At 39.1% G+C, this 20,358-nt stretch overlaps 1 protein-coding gene across 2 annotated transcripts in view; it reads right to left on the bottom strand.

Moving 5' to 3' along the window:
* Positions 1–19,750, bottom strand: part of dspb (desmoplakin b) — a 29,333-nt gene extending 9,583 nt beyond the window's left edge. For both annotated transcript variants that reach the window (XM_088644059.1, XM_088644062.1), the window contains exons 1-22: positions 19,438–19,750; positions 16,494–16,581; positions 15,136–15,278; positions 14,479–14,614; positions 11,909–12,034; positions 11,114–11,173; positions 10,463–10,630; positions 10,178–10,282; positions 9,367–9,462; positions 8,959–9,084; positions 8,517–8,669; positions 8,272–8,426; positions 7,441–7,567; positions 6,874–7,060; positions 5,284–5,549; positions 4,452–4,630; positions 3,810–3,948; positions 3,328–3,521; positions 2,858–3,020; positions 1,973–2,056; positions 1,179–1,286; positions 824–922 (exon numbers count right to left, since the gene is read on the bottom strand). In XM_088644059.1, the coding sequence (XP_088500185.1) occupies positions 824–922; positions 1,179–1,286; positions 1,973–2,056; positions 2,858–3,020; positions 3,328–3,521; positions 3,810–3,948; positions 4,452–4,630; positions 5,284–5,549; positions 6,874–7,060; positions 7,441–7,567; positions 8,272–8,426; positions 8,517–8,669; positions 8,959–9,084; positions 9,367–9,462; positions 10,178–10,282; positions 10,463–10,630; positions 11,114–11,173; positions 11,909–12,034; positions 14,479–14,614; positions 15,136–15,278; positions 16,494–16,581; positions 19,438–19,634 (3,099 nt within the window). In that variant the 5' untranslated portion in view covers positions 19,635–19,750. The remainder of the gene's footprint in view (positions 1–823; positions 923–1,178; positions 1,287–1,972; positions 2,057–2,857; positions 3,021–3,327; positions 3,522–3,809; positions 3,949–4,451; positions 4,631–5,283; positions 5,550–6,873; positions 7,061–7,440; positions 7,568–8,271; positions 8,427–8,516; positions 8,670–8,958; positions 9,085–9,366; positions 9,463–10,177; positions 10,283–10,462; positions 10,631–11,113; positions 11,174–11,908; positions 12,035–14,478; positions 14,615–15,135; positions 15,279–16,493; positions 16,582–19,437) is intronic.
* Between the last annotated feature and the right edge of the window lie 608 nt (positions 19,751–20,358).

Genomic DNA, 20,358 nt, shown 5'->3' with positions numbered 1-20,358 from the left:
AGAAATAACACAGTTCATGTTCACTGTGAAAAGGGCACCAGCACAGTGAGCATCAGTGACAGAGAAGGAGGAGCTGCAAGAAAACCACTACAGTCCCTTTTCAAAATACACCACAAATCTGAATACCTCTCAGCCCTGAAGGACAAATGTTTGAACAAATTATTTCCTTAAATCGATGGCTTACAAGTGTTCCAAGTCTTTAAAAACAGGCAACCTTGAGTGACTAACAAAAGGTACTGGATTGCAGCTCAAAGAGACCAGGACTACAAACCCCAGTCAGAGGGTATAATTCAGTGCTCTATTTGAACACAAATGGGGATGCTCCTAATTCTTGGTTCAGAAGCACTGCTCCAGAAAACTAGAAAACTCTGTTTTAGTTCCATTTCACATCACATTCCTTCCTGATCTAAGCAGACACGAAACGTTTTGACTATGCTCATGGAAGTTTAAAGATCAACACACAATGATATAGACCACAGCTGACAGAATGCAGCAAATCTAATGGTCAATTTCCTTGTATTTTTTATTTTTGGGCAACATGTCATTTATAAAAATATAATTTACTATTGGCAATATAGGGTTAATTCCTTTTCCTAGGTAAGTATTTTTTCTACTGCAGTGCATTTAATCTCTGTAGTAAAGTTTCAGATTTTATATGTTTTATCAAATCTGATGCTAAAGTTATTTTATGATAAAATACATCAGGTGTATACATAAGCTATTCCCATAATTTTCACACAGTTATACTATATATGTATGTATACACTTATACACATAAGTGTCGTAAATTAAGCTATTTACTATAGGTTTCTCCATATCATACCTTTATTTCTTCCAGGTTTCTTAGCATTTCCCCCAGGAACTTGTAATAGTCACTGGACCTTGTGAGGAGTTCGATGTAACGAGACTGCAGATCTGCTGACTGAAAGACAAAATGGTTTATTTTAAATGAGAAAATGAATCATGTTATATTCAGAAACAAAAAAATACAGTGAGGCCGTACAACTGTCACTGTAAGCTTTGGAAAATTAAAGAATCGTCTCCCTACCTTATATAGTACCTTATTTACCTTACTTTATTATTAAAATTTAAATTATATTTTTTAACAATAGGAACAAAAGACAGTCAATCTGTGGAAAGCAAATGAAAAACACAGAGGAAGGCATGCAATGTGCTACCTCTTGCAGTATGACAGTGGAAGGGGACTGCACCATAGTCCTTTTAATGGGTATGTTCAGCAGCGTCTCCAGCCCTGCGCTGTATGAAGCAAGTTGGAGCTCATAATCCTGGAAAATGAAAGAACACCACACTTCAAGACACAAGCCACTCCAAGTAATGTGATTGTTTCTAAAAAACTGACCAAAATGTCACTTGAGCACATCCCTGTATTTTTTATGCAGTATCTCTATTGTCCCTTAATACAAACTCTATGATAAGTATTAAGTTTCCTTTCTCCTTATCAGTCATCACCATTTCGGCTTTTGTCCCCCCACTTTCCAAGCAGTGCAGTCACTTCTCCTTGTGCATGTCTGCAGCAACTGTGATGCAGGAATGTACCGCAGACATTCAGCCATGTGGCCAAGTTAACACGTCAGCTACAGTATTAACAAGATGGTGTTCCTGACAGCTCTTTTAATGGAAATAGTTCTGTTATGGGCGGAGTGGTGGCTCTGTGGCTAAGGATCTGCGTCTGTGACTGGAAGGTCACACTCCTACTCCATTGACCCCCTGAGCAAGGCCCTTAACCCCGACTGCTCCAGGGGCGCTGTACAATGGCTGACCCTGTGCTCTGACCCCAAGCTTCTCTCCCTGTCTGTGTGTCTGTGTCTCCTTGGAGAAAAAGCTGGGGTATGCAAAAAGACGAATTCCTAATGCAAGAAATTGTAAAGGGCTAATAAAGAAACATTATAACATTATTATTATTATATAGAATGTACTATATTTCAGCAGGATACAACAGAACAGCATTTACCTTCACTGAATTTGAGCATAGCTCAGCATTCTTCTGAACATCTTCCACTTTGTCCCTCTTTCCTTTTATTTCAGCATGCAGCATCTGCCCGTTAAAAAACAAAGATTAAAAAAAAAAACATTAAAGCATCACAATGATAAATTTCAAATTACAAAAGGTACAGAAAAAATTATTTCCTCCCCGGAAAGATTTGAGATGACGAAGGCCTGATAAAAATGTGACTCCCCAGCTTCCTCCCCAAGTAAGAAGACACTGTGGAGTCTGACACGCCAACAGGCACAATGTGTGAACACATAAATGGCAGCAGTGACCTCCCGGGCTGAGGTAAACGCTCTGAGCTTAAACACTCTGGTCTCAAAATTTGACTACGGTCTGGGTGAGCAAAAGGCACAAAAGAATATTTTGAAAGCACACACAGCATACCGGGGAAGTCTGGTGCACAGGAAAATGAAGTGGAAGACAGGCCAAGATGCATGACATTTAATCAAGAAGGAGCATAATATATGTGGATTGCTCTTCTGGGGGCATAACAAGCCTTAGTTTATTTCTCTTTTTGCTTACACCACAATGCTTAAGGTTTTCAATGTTGGCAGACAATGTTCACATTAGTTTAGGGGGACGGAGCAACATGGCCTATGATTAAAGAAACCTCGAAATGATGCTGGACAGTGGACCTCAGGGACCAGAGAAGGGCTCCTCTGGCATAATAATAACAACTGTATATTGACTCTGTTTATGTCCTTTGATTGCAGATGTTATACTAATGTTTCATATAAATCCTTACTAGCAGTTACCATTTTTTTGGTTCATTAATTCTACATTCAAACATTTAAAAAATAAAATTCAACAAAGGAAAAAACTGCATTTGAATATTAAAGAAAGTACCTTTTGCTGATTCAGATAGTCCATAATTACTTTGGTATCTTCAAATTTGCCAGACTGGAGCGTGTCTTGGCGTTGCTTTGCTTCATCAATCCACTTTCTGAGCACTGTGCTGGTCTGTGTGAAGTGCTTCAGCTGCTGCAAATGCTTCTCCAAATCCCAAAGTCTGAAAAGCAAGAACAACTTTTTAGCTCTTTTTTTTTTTTTAAATAAAAGGTTCTGAAAGAGCTCTTGCACTGTTACTGCAGTTATGGGCACCAATATCAGAAAAGTGTACTCATAAAGCCTTTAGTTCTGGTTTCAGGTGCACTCCAAGGAGAAAACAAACATCTTTGTTTTGGCACCTGTCTTTATTTGGAAAATAAATTGGAGAAACATACTGCATGGCATCAACCGATGCCAAGTGTTGCAGCGCCACAGTTCAGTCCTACAAAGTTAGTAATTCACAGAAAGTTGAAGATTGTAAATCTTGCCTGCTGTCAATCTGGGCCTGGATCCTGCGCCAACGGTCGGACATCTGCCCCACCACCTCCGCATACTTTGACAGATCCAAATCGCACTTGTGGAACGAATCATCGATCTGGCTGTTCCAATGCACCGCGTTATGCAGATGCACTTCCATATTTTTGATAAGGTCCTTTCTGGCCTCCAGATCTAATTTCATTTGCTAAGGGAGAAAAGGCGACATATGCAGTTTATATACAGCACGTTGTTAAAATGAGTAGTGCTGAATTTCGTATCACGCCATGCAACAATTTAAAGTTTTATCTGCAATTACTAACACTCTCCAAGTTGATCCAAGTCATTCATCTCCTTTATAACCATTTTTGTTTGGAATGACGAAGAGCTCAGATGCAACTATCAACATCTATTCAAAAGACCCATTTATATCATCTTGTTACATTACTTCAAGCAAACAAGTTGGTGTAATCACCCTCAAGAACAAGTTACTGACCTTCAGAGCTGCTCTGTATCCTTCTATTTCATTGAGGTCAAGAGAAGTGGTTTCCTTTTCAGTGAGTCTGGCCTCATGCACTTTGATGATGTCTTCGGCCTGCAGGATGCTCTGAAGCAGAGCTCGAAGTGCTTTCAGCCTGCAGAGACAGAAAAACAAATTACTCACACAAGGAAGCTAACAACTGAAAAACAAAGATCTCCTGCTTGGCATACAGAAACAGTTAATTTGCTTCTAAACAGGTTCTGTTCTCTTGGAAGCCGCTACATTTTAGAACAAAAAATGGAAGAAGTGCCCATGCTCTTGAAAAGAGCAAATGAGGAGTGAAGGATGTGCATAGATTTTACAGGAGCAGTTCCAATTTGTAGTCACTAGAGGGCACATGTTTCAACCTGAAAATTAGCTCAAAAGAATCATTTCTGTGCTCACACATTTGAAATTTACTCCTAAATACAGTTTCTAAACTAGGGAGATGTGATTATAGCAGTACCTACGGACTAGGACGTAGTACATTATTAATAGTACAGGTTTTCTCTTTCTGTTAAGCAGATGAAGTTCAGTGCTCAAAAATCCTTTTGCCTATTTTGTTTCTCAAAAACATCTCTGCTCAAACCAAAATAACACAACACTTTTGAATCTTACCTTTCCAAATAGGAAGAAGAAAAGCTTCTCATGCCGCCAAGTTTCTGGTTTATAAATGCAAGTTCTGCCTGAAGAAACTTCTCCTTGTCTGGGTCATTCAATCCCTGAAGCTGCCTCAGAATTGTCTCTTTCAGTTTGATGTAGGCATCATAAATGGAGTCTACTTCACCTTGCACAGCCTTAAATTACAATATTTCCATTAAAGAACTTAGTATTTTGAGATTTGTTTTGCATTACTGGAAAACAATTCCAAATGACAAGTAAAAAGAAGCTCAAGGCATTTTGTAATGAAAACACAAATGTTCACACTCATCATTTTAATCATTTTTGGAGTGCTGTTTAAGCACAGCTTCGATTTAAGTGGAATGAGAAATTTTCAATTCCTACAAAATGAAATAATGTCCATTGTTTTTTGTCTCTTTCACATCTTACAGAAATATAATGCTTCTTATGCAGAAAATGTATCATACAAATTATGTCTGTAATACCATTAAACAGAAACATTTGTAGGCAAAGGGCTTCCTAAAATATGAATTTATTATATTCTTCCCCATACATTTTTAAAGGTAGCTTTAAGTCCTCATTTTTACATTGTCTAAAATGTGTTAAACCTACGGTCAAAACTCTGTACTTTGTATATCCCCTCTCACTGTTTAATGATCAGGAGTTTTAACGTTTAAATTTTACTATGATCTTATTGCACAACATTCAACATTTCGGTCATCGTTTCACCAATTCACACAGTAGAACATTTTCAGCAGTCAGGCTTCTGTGGGCAGCGAGACCGAGACGCAGACTGAACGGGTCTTAGCGCTCTGATGCAGAGCCGTACCTCCAGCTGGGAGATTCTGGCGGTGCAGTCGCTGACCGAGTCCTCTTGCGGGGAGATGTAAATGTGAGAAGTCATGTTGGCCGCACACTTGTCAAGCCTCTGGCGCAGGGCGTGCAGCGCGATCAACAGGCTCTGACTGGAAGAGCCGACCAGAGACGAGGCAGTCAAGACCAGAGACGGGGCAGGAGGTGGAGGGGGGGTTGGTTGATTACTGACCACTGGTGCTTTGGCGTCGTTGATGATCACCTCGCTCCGTGACCCTGCAACTACAAGAGACACCGCAAACAACAAGGATTATGTCTGCATACTCTATACCCTCCGTTCACTGCTGTTGTGAGATTGGATCAACTCTGTTTTTATTTTGACCCATCATTTCCTTTTCAAATTCATAATCTTTTGTAAAATATCGCACTGCCATGGAGCTTATTTTTGACACAGGGGAGGCATGTGGGAAATTTGACAGGCCAAGGGAGGGACGGATCCCAAAATTTTGGGAACCCCTGCTTTTACCGATTTGATTCACCGGTTAAGAGCCGGTCCATCGTACAGCGGCGCGGGACCCTGCACCAAAATGAGCGGATTGAAGGAGCAGAAAGTTGACAGCGAATGCAGAGTGTTCAACAAAGAATGAACTGCAAAATACTTTTGCACAGAGGTTGGAACAAAAGCTATATGTTTAATTTGTAAGGAAAGTGTCGCAGTATTCAAATACAATCTCAGTTGGTATTTTTCTACCAAAATGCTAACTATGCTAGCGATCTGTCATGCGAGGAGTGGGCTAACAGAGCTTCCAAACTAGCCGCTGGTTTACAGGCTCAGCAAGATGTGTTTTTCCACCCTTCTACTATCCAAGAGGCCAGCACAGAAGCTAGCTACCTGCTTGCAGATAAAATTGCTAAACAAAGCAAGAAGAGGAGCTTTTGAAGGAGCGTATGAAAGAAACCGTAGATATTCTTTGTCCGGAGAGCAAGAACAAATTTGAGAAAATAAGTTCATCACGCAGAACAGTTACCCGTCGGGTCGAGGTAATCGGTGAAGATTTGGCTTGTGAGTTGAACGTCAAGTTTTGTTCAATTTTTATTTTTTTATATTTAAAATGTTTTTTTTTTCTCTCAGGTTATCGTTAACCTTGAACTAATAAGCCTCTGTTGGATTCTTAACTTATATAGGGCATAGGTTATCTGTAACAGCAGCCTGATACAGTTTCCAAATTTTATGTGGCCCTTGGGACAAAAAAGTTTGGCCACCCCTGCTCTATACCCTCCATTCTTTGCTGTTGTGACCACACAGATAAAATTCATTTTATACCAACAGTGTAGCAGAGTAATACAGCAACATCTGATGAATCAGGTGGTTCAAGAAAAGCAAAAGCAAAAAAAGATTGAAGACCATGAAGCGTGTTCTGAAAAGATAATTACATGCTATTACTGCAATTCAAATGCTGGACTTCTGATCCCATGATTCCTAATATGCTACGTTGTGCTCCATTGAGAGAGTTTTAATAAAAGGCTGATTTTATGGTGCACTAAAAGCACGACAGCGCTGTTATTTTCAGTGAAAAGCACAGCAGAAGGTCAAGAAATTGCTTACCGTACTCTGGCAGTTTTACAACAAGAGTGTTGTAGTGGTCTTGTGCTCCACTGTATTCTGACTCAATCTTCTTCTTATCTTCTTCACCAAACATTTCCGATCCATGAGACTGCCTCAGGAACTCTTGGTAACGCATTTCTAAGCTCTTGATAATGCTGCGGTATTCTTCTGGACGCATCTTCGCAAGCTGAAAGACAAAGAAAGAAAAAATAAATTTCTGGAGCCTCATTCCAGCACCTGTCAATAAACACCCATGTTAGGATCATGAGCTTGGCTTAACTGCTGGAGATCCTGTGACCAGCACTAAAGCAGGTTTATAACTGGAAGACACATGCACATGTCTCTCCAACGGCACATTATGTTCAACCTCTAGAATAATCTTCACTGACAAATATAAGACACGGCTGTGGGTTGTACAATACCACATTACATGTTTGTTAATGGGGGCATTATGCAAAGGCTCAATGAAACAAAAACAGACAAGGAACTGAACTCCAAAGGCAATTGTAAACAACTGCAAAATGTTCAGAAACTAGATCATGTTTTAGCTCAAGCTGTGTAACTTACCATGGTAATGGTCAAAGAATTAATGCGATTTATGTCTTTCAAGCAGTACTGCCAGGACACCAAACTCCTGATGTTTATATTCAGCTGGCTCCAGATTGACATAATAGCCTCATAATATTGTTCATTCCTATAACATGGAAAATAATGTCAGCACAACAGGTTTTTTAATCTTCACATACTAATAGTGACAACCATTTAGCTTTGTGACGTTTTAAAGTATTTTGCTCTGCGGCCCTGTGAAATATCTAAAAGTAAAAAGACAGGTTTTCTAAAGATTTACAGCATGTAAGACATTGCTATAAATTATTAAATACAACATGCAGAATACAGTGATAAATGTCAATGGTGAAGATGGTACATTTAATGCTTCCTTGTATCCTCATGTCTTTTGTCACTGAACAGGCCTTTTGGTCCAGAATCTTTGCTGACAAAATGAAAATGATACTCAGGTGTCTTTTCCAATGATAAAGAGGAGTCATACTGAGGCATAAATTGTCCTCTCTTATCACAAGCTTCACTTCAATGCAATATGCACATTTAAAGGTTTTATAGTTATGGTCATGTATATGCTTAGGTCACAGTTTAGAAGATGCAGCATACAGAAGGACTAAACAAAATCCTGCAATCCTGGGGCTGAATGAATGAATGAATGAATGAATGGGCACATTGGCACTGTAATCTGGACAGGATGCCAGGCCTTCCGAGAGCACACACAGAGACACACCAGAACCATTTAGACTGCGTTTATATGGCTAGGAACTGTCTGTAAAGCAGAATAACCTGCTACAGGCTGGAAGAGTACGGAAGCCTGAAAGATCTCTGGGAACGTACTTGGTAGCAAGGCTGATGCTGAGAGGATTGGGGGGCGGGATGAGGAGACAGACCGAAGGAATCAGCATGTCCAGCCCCCCCGGGCCGGTCACCTGCCACTTGCTGCGCTGGGAGTTGTCTTTCAGGATGCCCTCGTTGCCCTTCAGGATTACTTTCTGGATGGACAAAGACAGCAGATGAGGGCCCGGCTGCCCGATCAGAGCCAGCCCCGGGCCCCAGCCCCGCCACGGCGCCAGCGGACCTACCTGGTCCTGCTTGAAGTCGGTCAGGGCCTGCACGATCACGGTGCTGCTGCTCTTCTCCTCCGGGTTCCGCGGCTTCAGCTGCACGATGGTCTTGGCCTTGCTCATCAGGTGCTGCACCTGCCTCCTGTTCTCCATGATCCGCTCTTTCTCTTTCTGTTTGGGTGGGAGAAAAATATCCCCCCCCTACAAGTGAGACATTTTCCAAAATCCCACACTTACTTTTTTTATTACAAGCAAGCCAAAACATTTTAAGGAGTTGTGCTTGCCTTCAAGCTATAAATGCATGGAAATATCGGTAGGGAGTATTCATTTTCTAGGAAATTTCCAGAGATATATAGCCTAACTATAGAAACAGTGTCTAGGTAATACAAACTAATCCCACAGGACTTCATGGAATATTCCCCATGAGCTGTTCCTCCCGCTGTTAATCTGAATGCCGTACCTCCAGGTTAGTAACAAACTCCAGCAGTCTTTCCAGAGGTGTGCTCTTGTCACAAGCAAAGTTCTTGCGGATACTTTCGTGTTGCTTCTGCAGCTTGCTGTAGGTTTCAGTGGCTTCCTTGAAGAACTATAAGGGACGGAGAACAGTGGAGGAAATGTCCTTCAATACATACAGTCTTTTTTGTCAAAACCCAGAAAGTGGAATGATTTTACAATCAGAATGTCTGTAAATGTCAGATGACGTCTCTCTATTATTTACAGTAATTACAGCTGCAGCAGCCAGCAAAGACAACATTAGGAAACATGGGAAAAAATTGAAAACACCCAGATTCTTTTTGCTTGAATTCTTTAAATCTGTTGGAATGACCTTGTACCTTTAATTTTTTGAAGACAGAATAATGCACCTTACCTGGCTGTAGGCAGCATTTTCCTTCAGGTGTACATGAATGCATTTTGTTATTTGAAGAAGCCAGCTCCATTGTGTTTGCAAAGTGTCCATGTATGCCTAAACATAGATTGAAGAGGTTTTAAAAGCAATGAAGCATAAAGGTTTGAAAGGTGGACTGCAGTCAGCGCCAATTTGCAAACCATTGGGAAACCCGGCAAACAGTTGTTTTTTTACAGACTGCTTGTTCAGTGGACACATTTTTTAAACAAAAATCACACCAAAGTGGAAAGGGACTGAAGTTGTAATACATACGATTTATCTGCTCTTGAGGAGACATAGCGTTTGTCGATATGCAAACCAATTCAGTCAATGAAAGCACAAGACATTATGAATGAATGTCTATGACAACTAGAAAAAATATATCTGCCCACTCGCATTCAGCTTTCAATATAAGCTTTTAGATACAGATTTTGAAGAAGTACAAAAGGATTCTACAAGTTCTAGTCCCTCTAGTCAAACAAACACTGTCATGTTCCAAACTGTCCCCTTCAGTGGTGAGATGCCAGTGAACAGGAGAGCTAACAGGGTTGAATGGTGGCAACTGACTAGCATAAAACTGATAAAACTAGCAGGTGAGAAGGGGAGTGTTAAGAACATCAATAATGTTAATAAGCATAATAATGCTCTTGGATTCGTATTTGGCACCTCGAACCCAGTATGAACCCAAACATGCTGTGTTTAACTGACACTTGGTGGACGTTTCTACCACAGAAAGAGCACCACATGCAGTCTCTCCGGCAAAGACCGGCCCTACAGTAGTGTCCTGTCTTACCTCAATCTTGTCAAAAGCAGGGTGATTATTCTTGAGAAGACCATCCACTTTTTGCTTCAGCTTATTGAGGTACTTTTCTTTTTCTTCCAGGTCACTCATAAGTTTCTACAACAACAGCAAACTTGTCTTTAGAGTAAGCAGATACACCCAGTGGAAACAAAAGCACATCGGATCACAGTGATATTATAGATATCAAAGTGTAAATTATTATTGGCTAAATATCCAATGCAGAAAGAAGACCCTACACCTTATCAAATGATAAGGCTACGTCTGACAGTTTCTTACTGAATAGCCCTCTTGCTTCTTGGGGATGTAGTTATCGATGTTCTTATCACCCCAGTCGAAGACCAGTTCCTCCTCCTCTCTTTCATTCACCCACATGATCTCTTTGGATATTTCTTCTATGATGCTTTGTAGGTCCTTCAGCTGCTTCATTCGTTCAAAACACATTTTCTGAAAATCGGAAAAGCACATGCATTTAAAAACACATATATTTAACACTTTTTAAAGTACCGTCTACTAATCTGCCTCAAGCAGACATTTTCTAAACGCTTTATTGTGTTTTTAATAATTAAATTACTCTGGCTAAAGTCTTTCCGGTGAAAGGGGAACGGAAGAGAAAAAACTGATCCTTATTTGCGCTCAGACACTTAAGTTATGGGAAAATATGGTATCCAAATAAAATTAAAAATAGAGGTTTTTATTCCAGTCAAAGCTGATACTATTCTGTTTTTCAGTTTTCCAGCATGAACCGTTCTTGTTGGGAAAAGACCAAATTTCTTTGAAGTTTCCAAAATGGGGGTTGGGGTGTTATTTCCATTTTTCTTCAGTATACACTGCTCATACACTCAAAATGTCTGCAGAGTACAGTGTCTCTGGTATCACCTGTTTCCACAAGATATGTGCAAAATCCCTGTGAAATCAGTTTCCACTTACCTGCAGGCTGTCCCACTCTTGATCCAGGGCGTGGAGTGCCCCCTTTTCACCTTTTTGGAGCTAAAAAACATACTTCAATTAACATTAACCTTAAGCTATATATACATCCGTTTTAAAGTTTAAATATTCAGTTAAAGTAACTGAATATCGTCATTTGTAAAGAAAACTTTAAATTATGCTGATGACAATCAAGTCGACAGAAGATAGATCTTTCAGAAAACCTAAAGTAGAAATAAATATTAACAGTAGTAGTAATTTCCTTGGTGTGTCAACGAGCCAAAATGTGTTCTGTATAATGCGAGTTCTGACATTTCTGGTCAGAACACCATTTTCATGAAAACCAGCTTCTTAAAAGGATCTGTAAATTACCTTTGGAGGGAATTGTGTAGGAAACAAACTAAAAGTGTTGCACAAGTTCAATGAAACAGTGTTTTACACACCAGGAACCTTTCCTATCTCACTTTCTTAAATTAGTAGGATTAATTTTTGAAAATGTTTTGTGCCTGGATGTAATAATTGTAGCAAACAAGAACATACAAAGTATGAAAAAACAACAGAAAGCAGTTTGAGCAGTTTACAAAGTCTGAAAAATAATCTTGCTGTGCTTGTATAAATGAAACTAAATTAGACCACTCCAAGGCTGCAAGACACACATTATGAGCTTTGTAACTGGGGCACATTACCACAGTTAAATGGCTAAGAGCTATTTCCACACAGAGGAAATTGGAACAACCTTGAATAAGAGCTAAAGATGAGATGTCATCCAGAGCGAGAAAGAATTTGAAAAGTACACACCAGCTCATCCCTGGCTCTGTCCACCTCAGCACTCCTCTGGATGGAGCTCTGAAACTTCTTCTGGTTGTAGATCTGCTGCTCAATGGTGGCACTGTCATCACCCCAAGGCGAAGTCTCAATCAACCGCTGATGAAAAGAAATTATAATTAAGGAACAAGAATAAAACGTCCTTCTTTTATCCGTTTCAGGTTTGGATTTTTTGTGGTCTCGGGAGGCAAGCGGTCACGATTCCTGAATGTTTTTGCTCTGAGTCAGCAATTTTTTTTTTCCTGAAAGAGCAGCTCGTTCGCGATACGACATAAGAACCCGCAAAAAATAGTTCAGTTTCGGCATATGGTACTGGTTTCCCACCAATACAAATAATGCTGTGTGTAAATAGCCATGATTAAGTCGATAAAGGTGTTTTGCTAAACAAAATAATAATAATAATAATAAAGGTAATATATAGGTGCTAAAGCTAATGTATAAATAAATAGATCAATACTCTTGGTCTGAACATCTACCCAACAGCACGTAATTCCACTAACAGCCTCTGGAGGGCAGCAGAATTTCACCTTAACACCTTTTAACTCGGCCTCTTACCCAAAGGGAAAGAATTCCAGGAATTCATGGTAGACAGGGCCCTGTTTGCACTCTGATAAGATAACAGCTATTTCTGTTCCACTTTTTTGTTGAACACCCCCAGCTGTCTTACTGAGAACCTACCAATCCTGGACTCCACCGCTACACATCTCTCATCAGACAGCCCCTCTCACGAATTGCTAGTTTGTTGATTCATACAAAAAAAAGTAACTTCTGTTTGTGTTTTTGGAGAAGTTTGTTGCTTGGCACTCAGAGGGGGCTTTTCATACTTATAGTTACTCCAACAAGATAACACAGAGACATGTTTATGCACTGAGTGGGAGTAAGGTCTGTACAAATCTTCTCCAAGAAAGGGAGTGAAGGTATCAGACAATGAGTCATTCATGACTGGAAAAAAACAACACTTAAATGATAACACAGATAACACATTCACTTTGCTCTAACCTTTAAGTGAAATACAACAGTCTTTATAAAAGGGCACTTTACTAACACTAAATTAGTATTGAATGTAGACAAGAAAAAATTCTTACCGCATAATTTTATACTTGAAGAATTTAAAGCTTTAAAAAGCAACAATTTGGTTTTCCTCACAATATTCCAGCTGTAAATGGAACCTATTTTTTCTAAATTATGTTTATCATCATTTCATAAACTCTCATTCTAAACTTGCTGCATTTGATGGTTCAACAATAAAAAAAAAAATCAAGGATAAACTTCAACAGAAACAGGAGTAGAGTGGAGTTTATTGTCATACGCATACATGCAATGAGATGCTTAATTGTATGTATGCTCCTATACAAGACATTAAGGAAACACCAAAAACACAGAACAGTGGCAGCAACAACAAGTTAAACAACATACAACTTAAATAAAACAACATCAGTGTGAACCAGTGGTAGGGGTACAGTTCAGTAATCTGACATCTAACAATAAACCTTATTTTAATTTTCTAAATTTGCACTGCAAAATCTCCCTCCCCCAGGTATATGAAGCACACAAGTCTGCACTCCAGACAGCGGCTTGAAATAAGGCTCGGGGCTCAGTCGTATGTTGGATAGAGGAATTTGAAACCAAGGAGATGATTAAACCACACACTTGTGCCAGGTTTCACATGTACTTTCGAGGTTCTTATGAGAAAGCAACTCAGCACCTTTTCTTATAACTGAGCAAGTCTTTGCATTGAAAATGATGACTATAAATAACGCAGACGGGGCCATTTCTTTAACCTGACTTTCTGAATAGCTTTAGAACAAATACACACCGACAGTCACGTTGATCATGAAACGGTAAATGTGACTCAGTATTCCATGGATTGCACGATCACGTTCTGTCCCAGCCCTGTGCCTGGTGTCCCATTTCAGTATTTCAGGTCCTCAGTCTACAAAGGTAACGAACGCTCCACCCCCAGACAAGCACAGAGAGCAGGTTATATGACAAGTGCGCGAGTCTCCGGTGTCTCACAGCTCTGTCACAAGAGCCTTACTTCTCCCAGCAAGGTACGAATGCTACCCAGGTTGGCAGGAAAAGAACCTGAGGATCTTGCTGGAGCTGCTTCTTATAAAGACTAGAACACACAGTCAGCTTATTCCAAGACCAACTACACTTACGCTTAAGTAGTCGTACAAATTTCTTTTTCAAAAAGCAGTGATTTTAATCACGGCCCTGCGTTAATCCCATGATACTTTAAAGATGAGATGGGAGCCACTTCAAGCTTCAACACAGCTCCGAAACAAAAGGCACCCAGAAGCTTTCAAAAATGTACACGTCATAACGGCAACCCTCTGCACTATGCACGCCTAAGCAGCGCCTCAAAATAAATCATAAATTAGTCACGATTCCATCGGCTGATCAGGAACAATCCAAAATCACCCATGTCGCTTTTTAACAGCACACATCTGTCCATCCTCAGTAAGTGCTTAGTCCAAGATGGGAGTCAAGAGTACTAAACATTCTGGCACAGCATCCTTATCGGGGAAGTTAGAACGTACCTTCTGTTGCCCAATCCAACCCATGGCTTCATTAAAACTTCTCCCAGGGTCCTCCCAGTTCATGCTGCCCTTCCGGCGCAGGGTGCCCTGCAGCAGCGAGTGGGCAGCACGGACCTGCTCCTTGAACTGCTGGGCGCTGGAAGGACAGGCCGCCGTCGTCACTTACACTTCACCTCTCCAGCTTTTATAAAACCTTACAAATCGCAGCTCGGCAATACTTCTGCGCCTCCAAATGCAGATGTCCCCATCGAACAGGGGGGCAAACTCTCTGCCGTGTCATTAATCTTGCGTTTTTAAAGCGATCATCCCCGAGATTGCACGAAGTAATAGCCACTCAAATATCCCCATATCCTTCTGCATGTTTCAGAACCAAAAAAAGTTGCATAAATAATACAGATTATTCATTACTAGCCAGTTTAACTTTTCCAAAATGTTTTTCTCACAAAACATGAAAATTCATAGAGGACAAAACCGCGTGTAACTGAAGAAAGATGCAGTTAGATGTTGAAGAAATGAATACCATCTCAATGTAACAAATTGCTAAGCAAAGAATTATGCTGTGTGCGATAGAAAAATACATCCGGAAGTGACCTTTTCCGAGTACTTCCTTAATCTAACATTTATCATTTAAGCAAGTGCAAAAAATTGATTTCTTACCTCCTAGCCGCATGCTCAAAGGGCTGATTCAGAGACCTGAGCTCTCTTGCACATATATTGAGCTGCTCAATACTTTCATTTGACATTACCAGATATTTCTCAGCATCTGCCTTGCCTCTGCCTGATGATCCAGAATCTAGGTACTAAATACACAAGGGGAGAAACAACATTAATTTTTCATAAACTAGGTGCTCAACACTCACCACTCAGTATAAATAGGATAGTCCTAATTCTGGTCAACGAAACAGCACATCAGCTTTTGCAAAAATCTAAAAAAGGACCACACTGAATTTTTTTTTTATTCATTTCATGGCCCACATGCATTAAGGCAATAGGCAACAAAATGGGTCTGGGACAAGCTGCCCTATCGTGTTGTCAAAGACAACTGTCAAAACCCAGGGGCCTGCTGTTTCTTGTTACCTCTAGTACACTTAATGCAAGGCATGTATTTATAAACAAAGTAAAAGGTCTATTCTCATCCACAGAAAAACATGAATAACTGAGGAATCTTTCTACTCTCTTATTTCCCCGTTTATTCTTGTTTGGGGGATTCAGGTAGAAGGCAAATATATTTTATGGCCAGGCTCCTTCTCATAAAACACATGCCCTGACAATGAGGCTATGAGTCAGACACAAAAGAAGAAACTTCAAATGCTCTGTTCTACATTACGTTTCAACCAAAGAGGTACAGCCGTTTTAAAATAGCAGAATCTAAAATAAATATGTAACCAAATATTTAAACTAAAATATTTGCTGGGCAATTACTTATTGTTATAATCATTATTATTGTTTAGCAGAAAGACTAAGAGGATTAATAGGCATTTTTGTTGTAGTTTCAGTACAGATTCAAGAAACAAGAAATCATTATTGACTAGTAACTCATCAACACTTTTCTAAGAAACATTAAAAACAAGCATCGGTCAGTAAGCAACATTCTGACAGCTTCAAAATGTAATATAATTATAGACAAAGACTTAAGTTAATAAAAACAAGGGGAAAGCCAAGAATGTATGATAAACTTGAAGATCCAACATTTAGTAACACTCTGTAATGTGCACGCAAGCAGGAACAAAATGCAAATCTTTCTTTTCATGGCTAGCTTTCCTACTATTACTGCCATGTTATTTTAACACGTATGTCATTATACAAATACTGAGTAATCATTAACAGATGTCCACGTTTTGTGTAATTTTATGCATCATAATATATCTATTGCAAATTTAAGGATTAAACTTCTTGAAAATCTAAGGTCTGCTCTTATATATATGTTGTACTGCAAACTGGGCAATTTGAGATTTTGGACTTAAAAAAAAAACATGCACAGCTTTTTGAATTCCGAATATAAAAAGTGCACTTACAAACTGGAGATGGTGCTCTGCTCTTTTCAGATAATCCTGACATTGGTCCTGTAGAATAGCTACTCTTTGCTGGAGAGATTGAATTGAGCTGTAGAAACAAAGCAAGATAATTATTAACTTGGGCACCACCTTCCAATTTTCTGGCCAGAGTTTCTGAATCAGAGAATGTTGCTACTTATCAATAGGAACAAAACAATTCTCATGACCGCAGATGAATACATTAGAAAACAGCATTCAAACAACCTGCTAAATAGCATGGGAATTGTGTGTTATTTTTCTCCTCATAGATAAGGGCTGGCTTAAGAAATATGAATAACACATCATTTGAAAAGAGTAACAATGACAACAACATCTGAGGATGAAAGAAGAACAGTATTTGATGGCTTTCTCGCATTTTGTCAGGAACCATTTAAACTGAGTATTTGAAAATTAAAAAGGACTGCTGGGACAATATTACGCAATGCATTAAACACAAAGATGAAAGGGCAATCAATACAAATGACTCCCTGATGAAGACCAGTATAATATTTCACTATTCTTTACTGGCTTTTCTATCATTCATGACCATACAATGGCATCTTTTCAAGAAGTACACAGTAAAATAAAGCTTTGAATACTACAGTACATGAGAGGTAAACTAAAATTCATGGAGCTCTGCAGTGTGTCCTGGCAAAAAGTTGATCAAATCGCTCTGTCCAGGCCCTTTTTAAACTCAGCTTCATCCTCAGACAAATATCATTATCCATGTTTCCCCCCAGAATTTGAGATAATAACAAAGCATGAACGGCATTAATTATTATGAGCTGCTTAAGTGCAGTTTGAAAAGTAAAACAAAAGCTGTTAGGGAATGTCCCGCAGACATTATCTGACATACTGTATGTTGCTGTGCAAAAAGACACCATAAAATAATAAGGAGTTATAATTTATGTGTGCTGCAAGCATCAAAAATGTAATCAATGCTTCCAATAATGTTTTCTCTGATTACTGCAATGAGTATAATTGATAAAGCTACATTTGAGAGAGAAGAGGGTAATCTTATTTTGACATTTTAATTCATACTGATGGCTACTTCCTTAAATCTTTTGGACAGCAATGAACTTTATGTAATCAAGGATGTATTTTTTCCGGTTACTTCCATGAATGTAAGTCACACTGCAGCAGAAAAAGCAAAGAAAATGATATCATTACACTTCGCTTAAGAAAAAAAATAAAGAAATACACCAAAAACACCTCAACAAAGTTAAACGAAATTTTGATTAAATCTCATCATCTACAAAAACATTAATCACAACGGTGATGTAAACATTAACCTCAATAGCCAAAATGTTGTTTTTCCCTTGTGCTCTGCAGCGAGCAATTAATTATTCCTGTTAATATAAAAATGTCTGGTAAACTGCTAACATCTTCAAAGATTAAAAGTGCAAACTGGAAGACAATTTTGTTCTTCGATAATCCGACACTTCTCTACATATTTTTATTAAGTAGGGTATTATAGATCAATGTTTTCCCAACAGAATCAATAGCTGGGTAGGCTCTAAAACGTCACCCCATGCAAAGTGGGGATTTCTTAGCATCAATTATTTTGCTCTAACATTTTGTAGTGTTATAACAATTCGCAAATAATATAATTTATGATCGACGCATCTTCTTATTTTCAGGTATCAACACATATCGGTCACAAATGTTGCAAGCGGTTTGTCGCAATTCATTGCAATGGGAGGCATGGCATAAAAACTAAATATATATTGCAATGTATGCGTATTTTCTGTTTCGTATCCTCTACGTTTGTCAGGTTATTAGGGCGTGTGTTATCAATTAGAAACCATGCACGGGCATTCTAATGCTCTAACAATTTAGCATCAGGCATATCCAACTAGCACAAATTAATCAAGATATTCAAGAGAGTGATGCCTAGTTTTAGCTTATTCGTGTTGTTTGGCTGGCGATACAGCACAGTGGCGCCTGTAGGAATGTATCAGTTGGCTACTTTTTATTCTTTCCGGGAAGGTATTACAATTGTTATTGCTAAAAACAGCGAAATTCACAAACTAGTTTAGTTCTTCCATCATCTCATTGTTCAGGCTTATATTTGTTAAAGACAATTCATATTGTCCGATTTTGAAGCCTTGCAAACTTAAATTTAAAAAAAAATATCTGTAAAAGGATCATCACTGATCCACTAATTTGTAGAATGTACACTAATTGTATTTGTATGTCGACTTGTGGTACAGGTTCACGACATTAGTTTGGGTTACGTACCAACAACAATTATAAAAGTTTAAGACATTAACAGAATGTAACCATTTTAATCAGCTCAAGCAAAACAAGTCTATGACTATAGAGAACCACAGGTATATGAAGGCTCCGTTACACACGAGAACGACCATTTTAAAATGCTCAACCTTCAATTAGTTATTTGATGAACAAATGGAAAAAAACACAGAATTTTCTATATATTTTCCAAGAAGGTACAACATGAATGTGTCTAGGACGGAAAGTCTAATGAACTGCCCTGTCCTCCCCCATCTTTTGAAACTTTTGCGCACATAAGCGCGGATACAACGCCCATTTCAGAAGTGTGAACCTCGGACCTGCTCGTTTCCCGACGCTGAATTCCAGGCTGAAGAACAGGGAAACGTAAACATAACTTCAGCTCTCTGCGCTACATATCCTGTTTTTGCAGATCAACAACTTCGCGGGTGAAGGCGAGTCGACTGCCTCCCCACAAAATAAATCATTATTGTTTAGAAGCAAGAAATCTTTTATTTTAAGAGCAAATTCCCTCCCCTATTGTTTGCGTCTCCCGTCCAGTTTTGTTCTGCGGTTGCGCACAGCCCTAGTTTTTTTTTTGTGGCTAAAACTGCTGAACTTTTAAATAGTCCTCAACTGCTGCACCTGTTCCACATTAAATTATGCAAAAACACAGAAATCGTTGTGTACACACCCGCCCTGCATGGTTCCTCCGCCACCTTTTAATTCAACCGGGATGTAAGTGTCCATATAATCCATGGTATATCCATTTCCTCCGCCGCGTACCTCACTCCGAATGGAGTAAGAGGTGGTGCCGGTGGTCAGATCAGGTCGTGAATTAGACCTTCTGGACATGGATAGAAGTCTGTTCTGCGAGTCGTATATACTCATCTTCAATATTTCTAGAAAATCAGATTCAATAAGCAGCTTTTCATAACTTCGTAGCAAGCAGAGGTACAACTCGACCTTCCCTGCCGCTGCATGCACAGAGACTGGTTGGAGATGACACGGAAGAATCCCTTTTTGGCAATACGAAACCACACCTAGTAAATTTTTAAACGCCTAACTGGTTTCTCTCCACGTCCACACCTTTAGTTTGCCTGGGGAGGTAGTGAATGGGGGAAGGGTTTTTTTCTGTAGTCTGAAGTAAATGTGCTCTAGAGATCAGTATTTCTCACGCTCTTTCTCAGCATTTTGTTGGGGAAAAGGAAGCAAGTTCAGACTAACTCCCAAAGAATATCAGGAATTATACAGATACACTATTTAATTGAAACGTCTACATTCTCTGACTGAGAGCTTTTTGGGGAAATAAATAAGATTTAATAAGAGATGTTCGAATTGACTGCAGATGGAGGTTAATTCCTGAAATGTACAGAAAGAACACAAACGTTTCGGCTTTTTATATATAAGGACTTATATATTCAATATTTTATTTAGTTGCGTGTAGCAAAAAAAACGTTCTATTTTTCAGCTTTTATCATGTAGGTTTCTGATAACAAAACCCTAAGTAAAAATAAGTGCATTAATAATGAATGCAATACAAAATGTTCTCATTTAGTCCTGTGATATCAGGTATTTATGCTTTAAAGTAATTCTTACAGATGTACTTGTTTAG

Source organism: Lepisosteus platostomus, chromosome 8 (assembly GCF_059453375.1).
Source record: "Lepisosteus platostomus isolate fLepPlt1 chromosome 8, fLepPlt1.hap1, whole genome shotgun sequence".
In the NCBI taxonomy this organism is placed as follows: Eukaryota; Metazoa; Chordata; class Actinopteri; order Semionotiformes; family Lepisosteidae; genus Lepisosteus; species Lepisosteus platostomus.
Note: the sequence above shows the minus strand (reverse complement) of the source record. Positions and strands in the feature narration are given on the sequence as shown.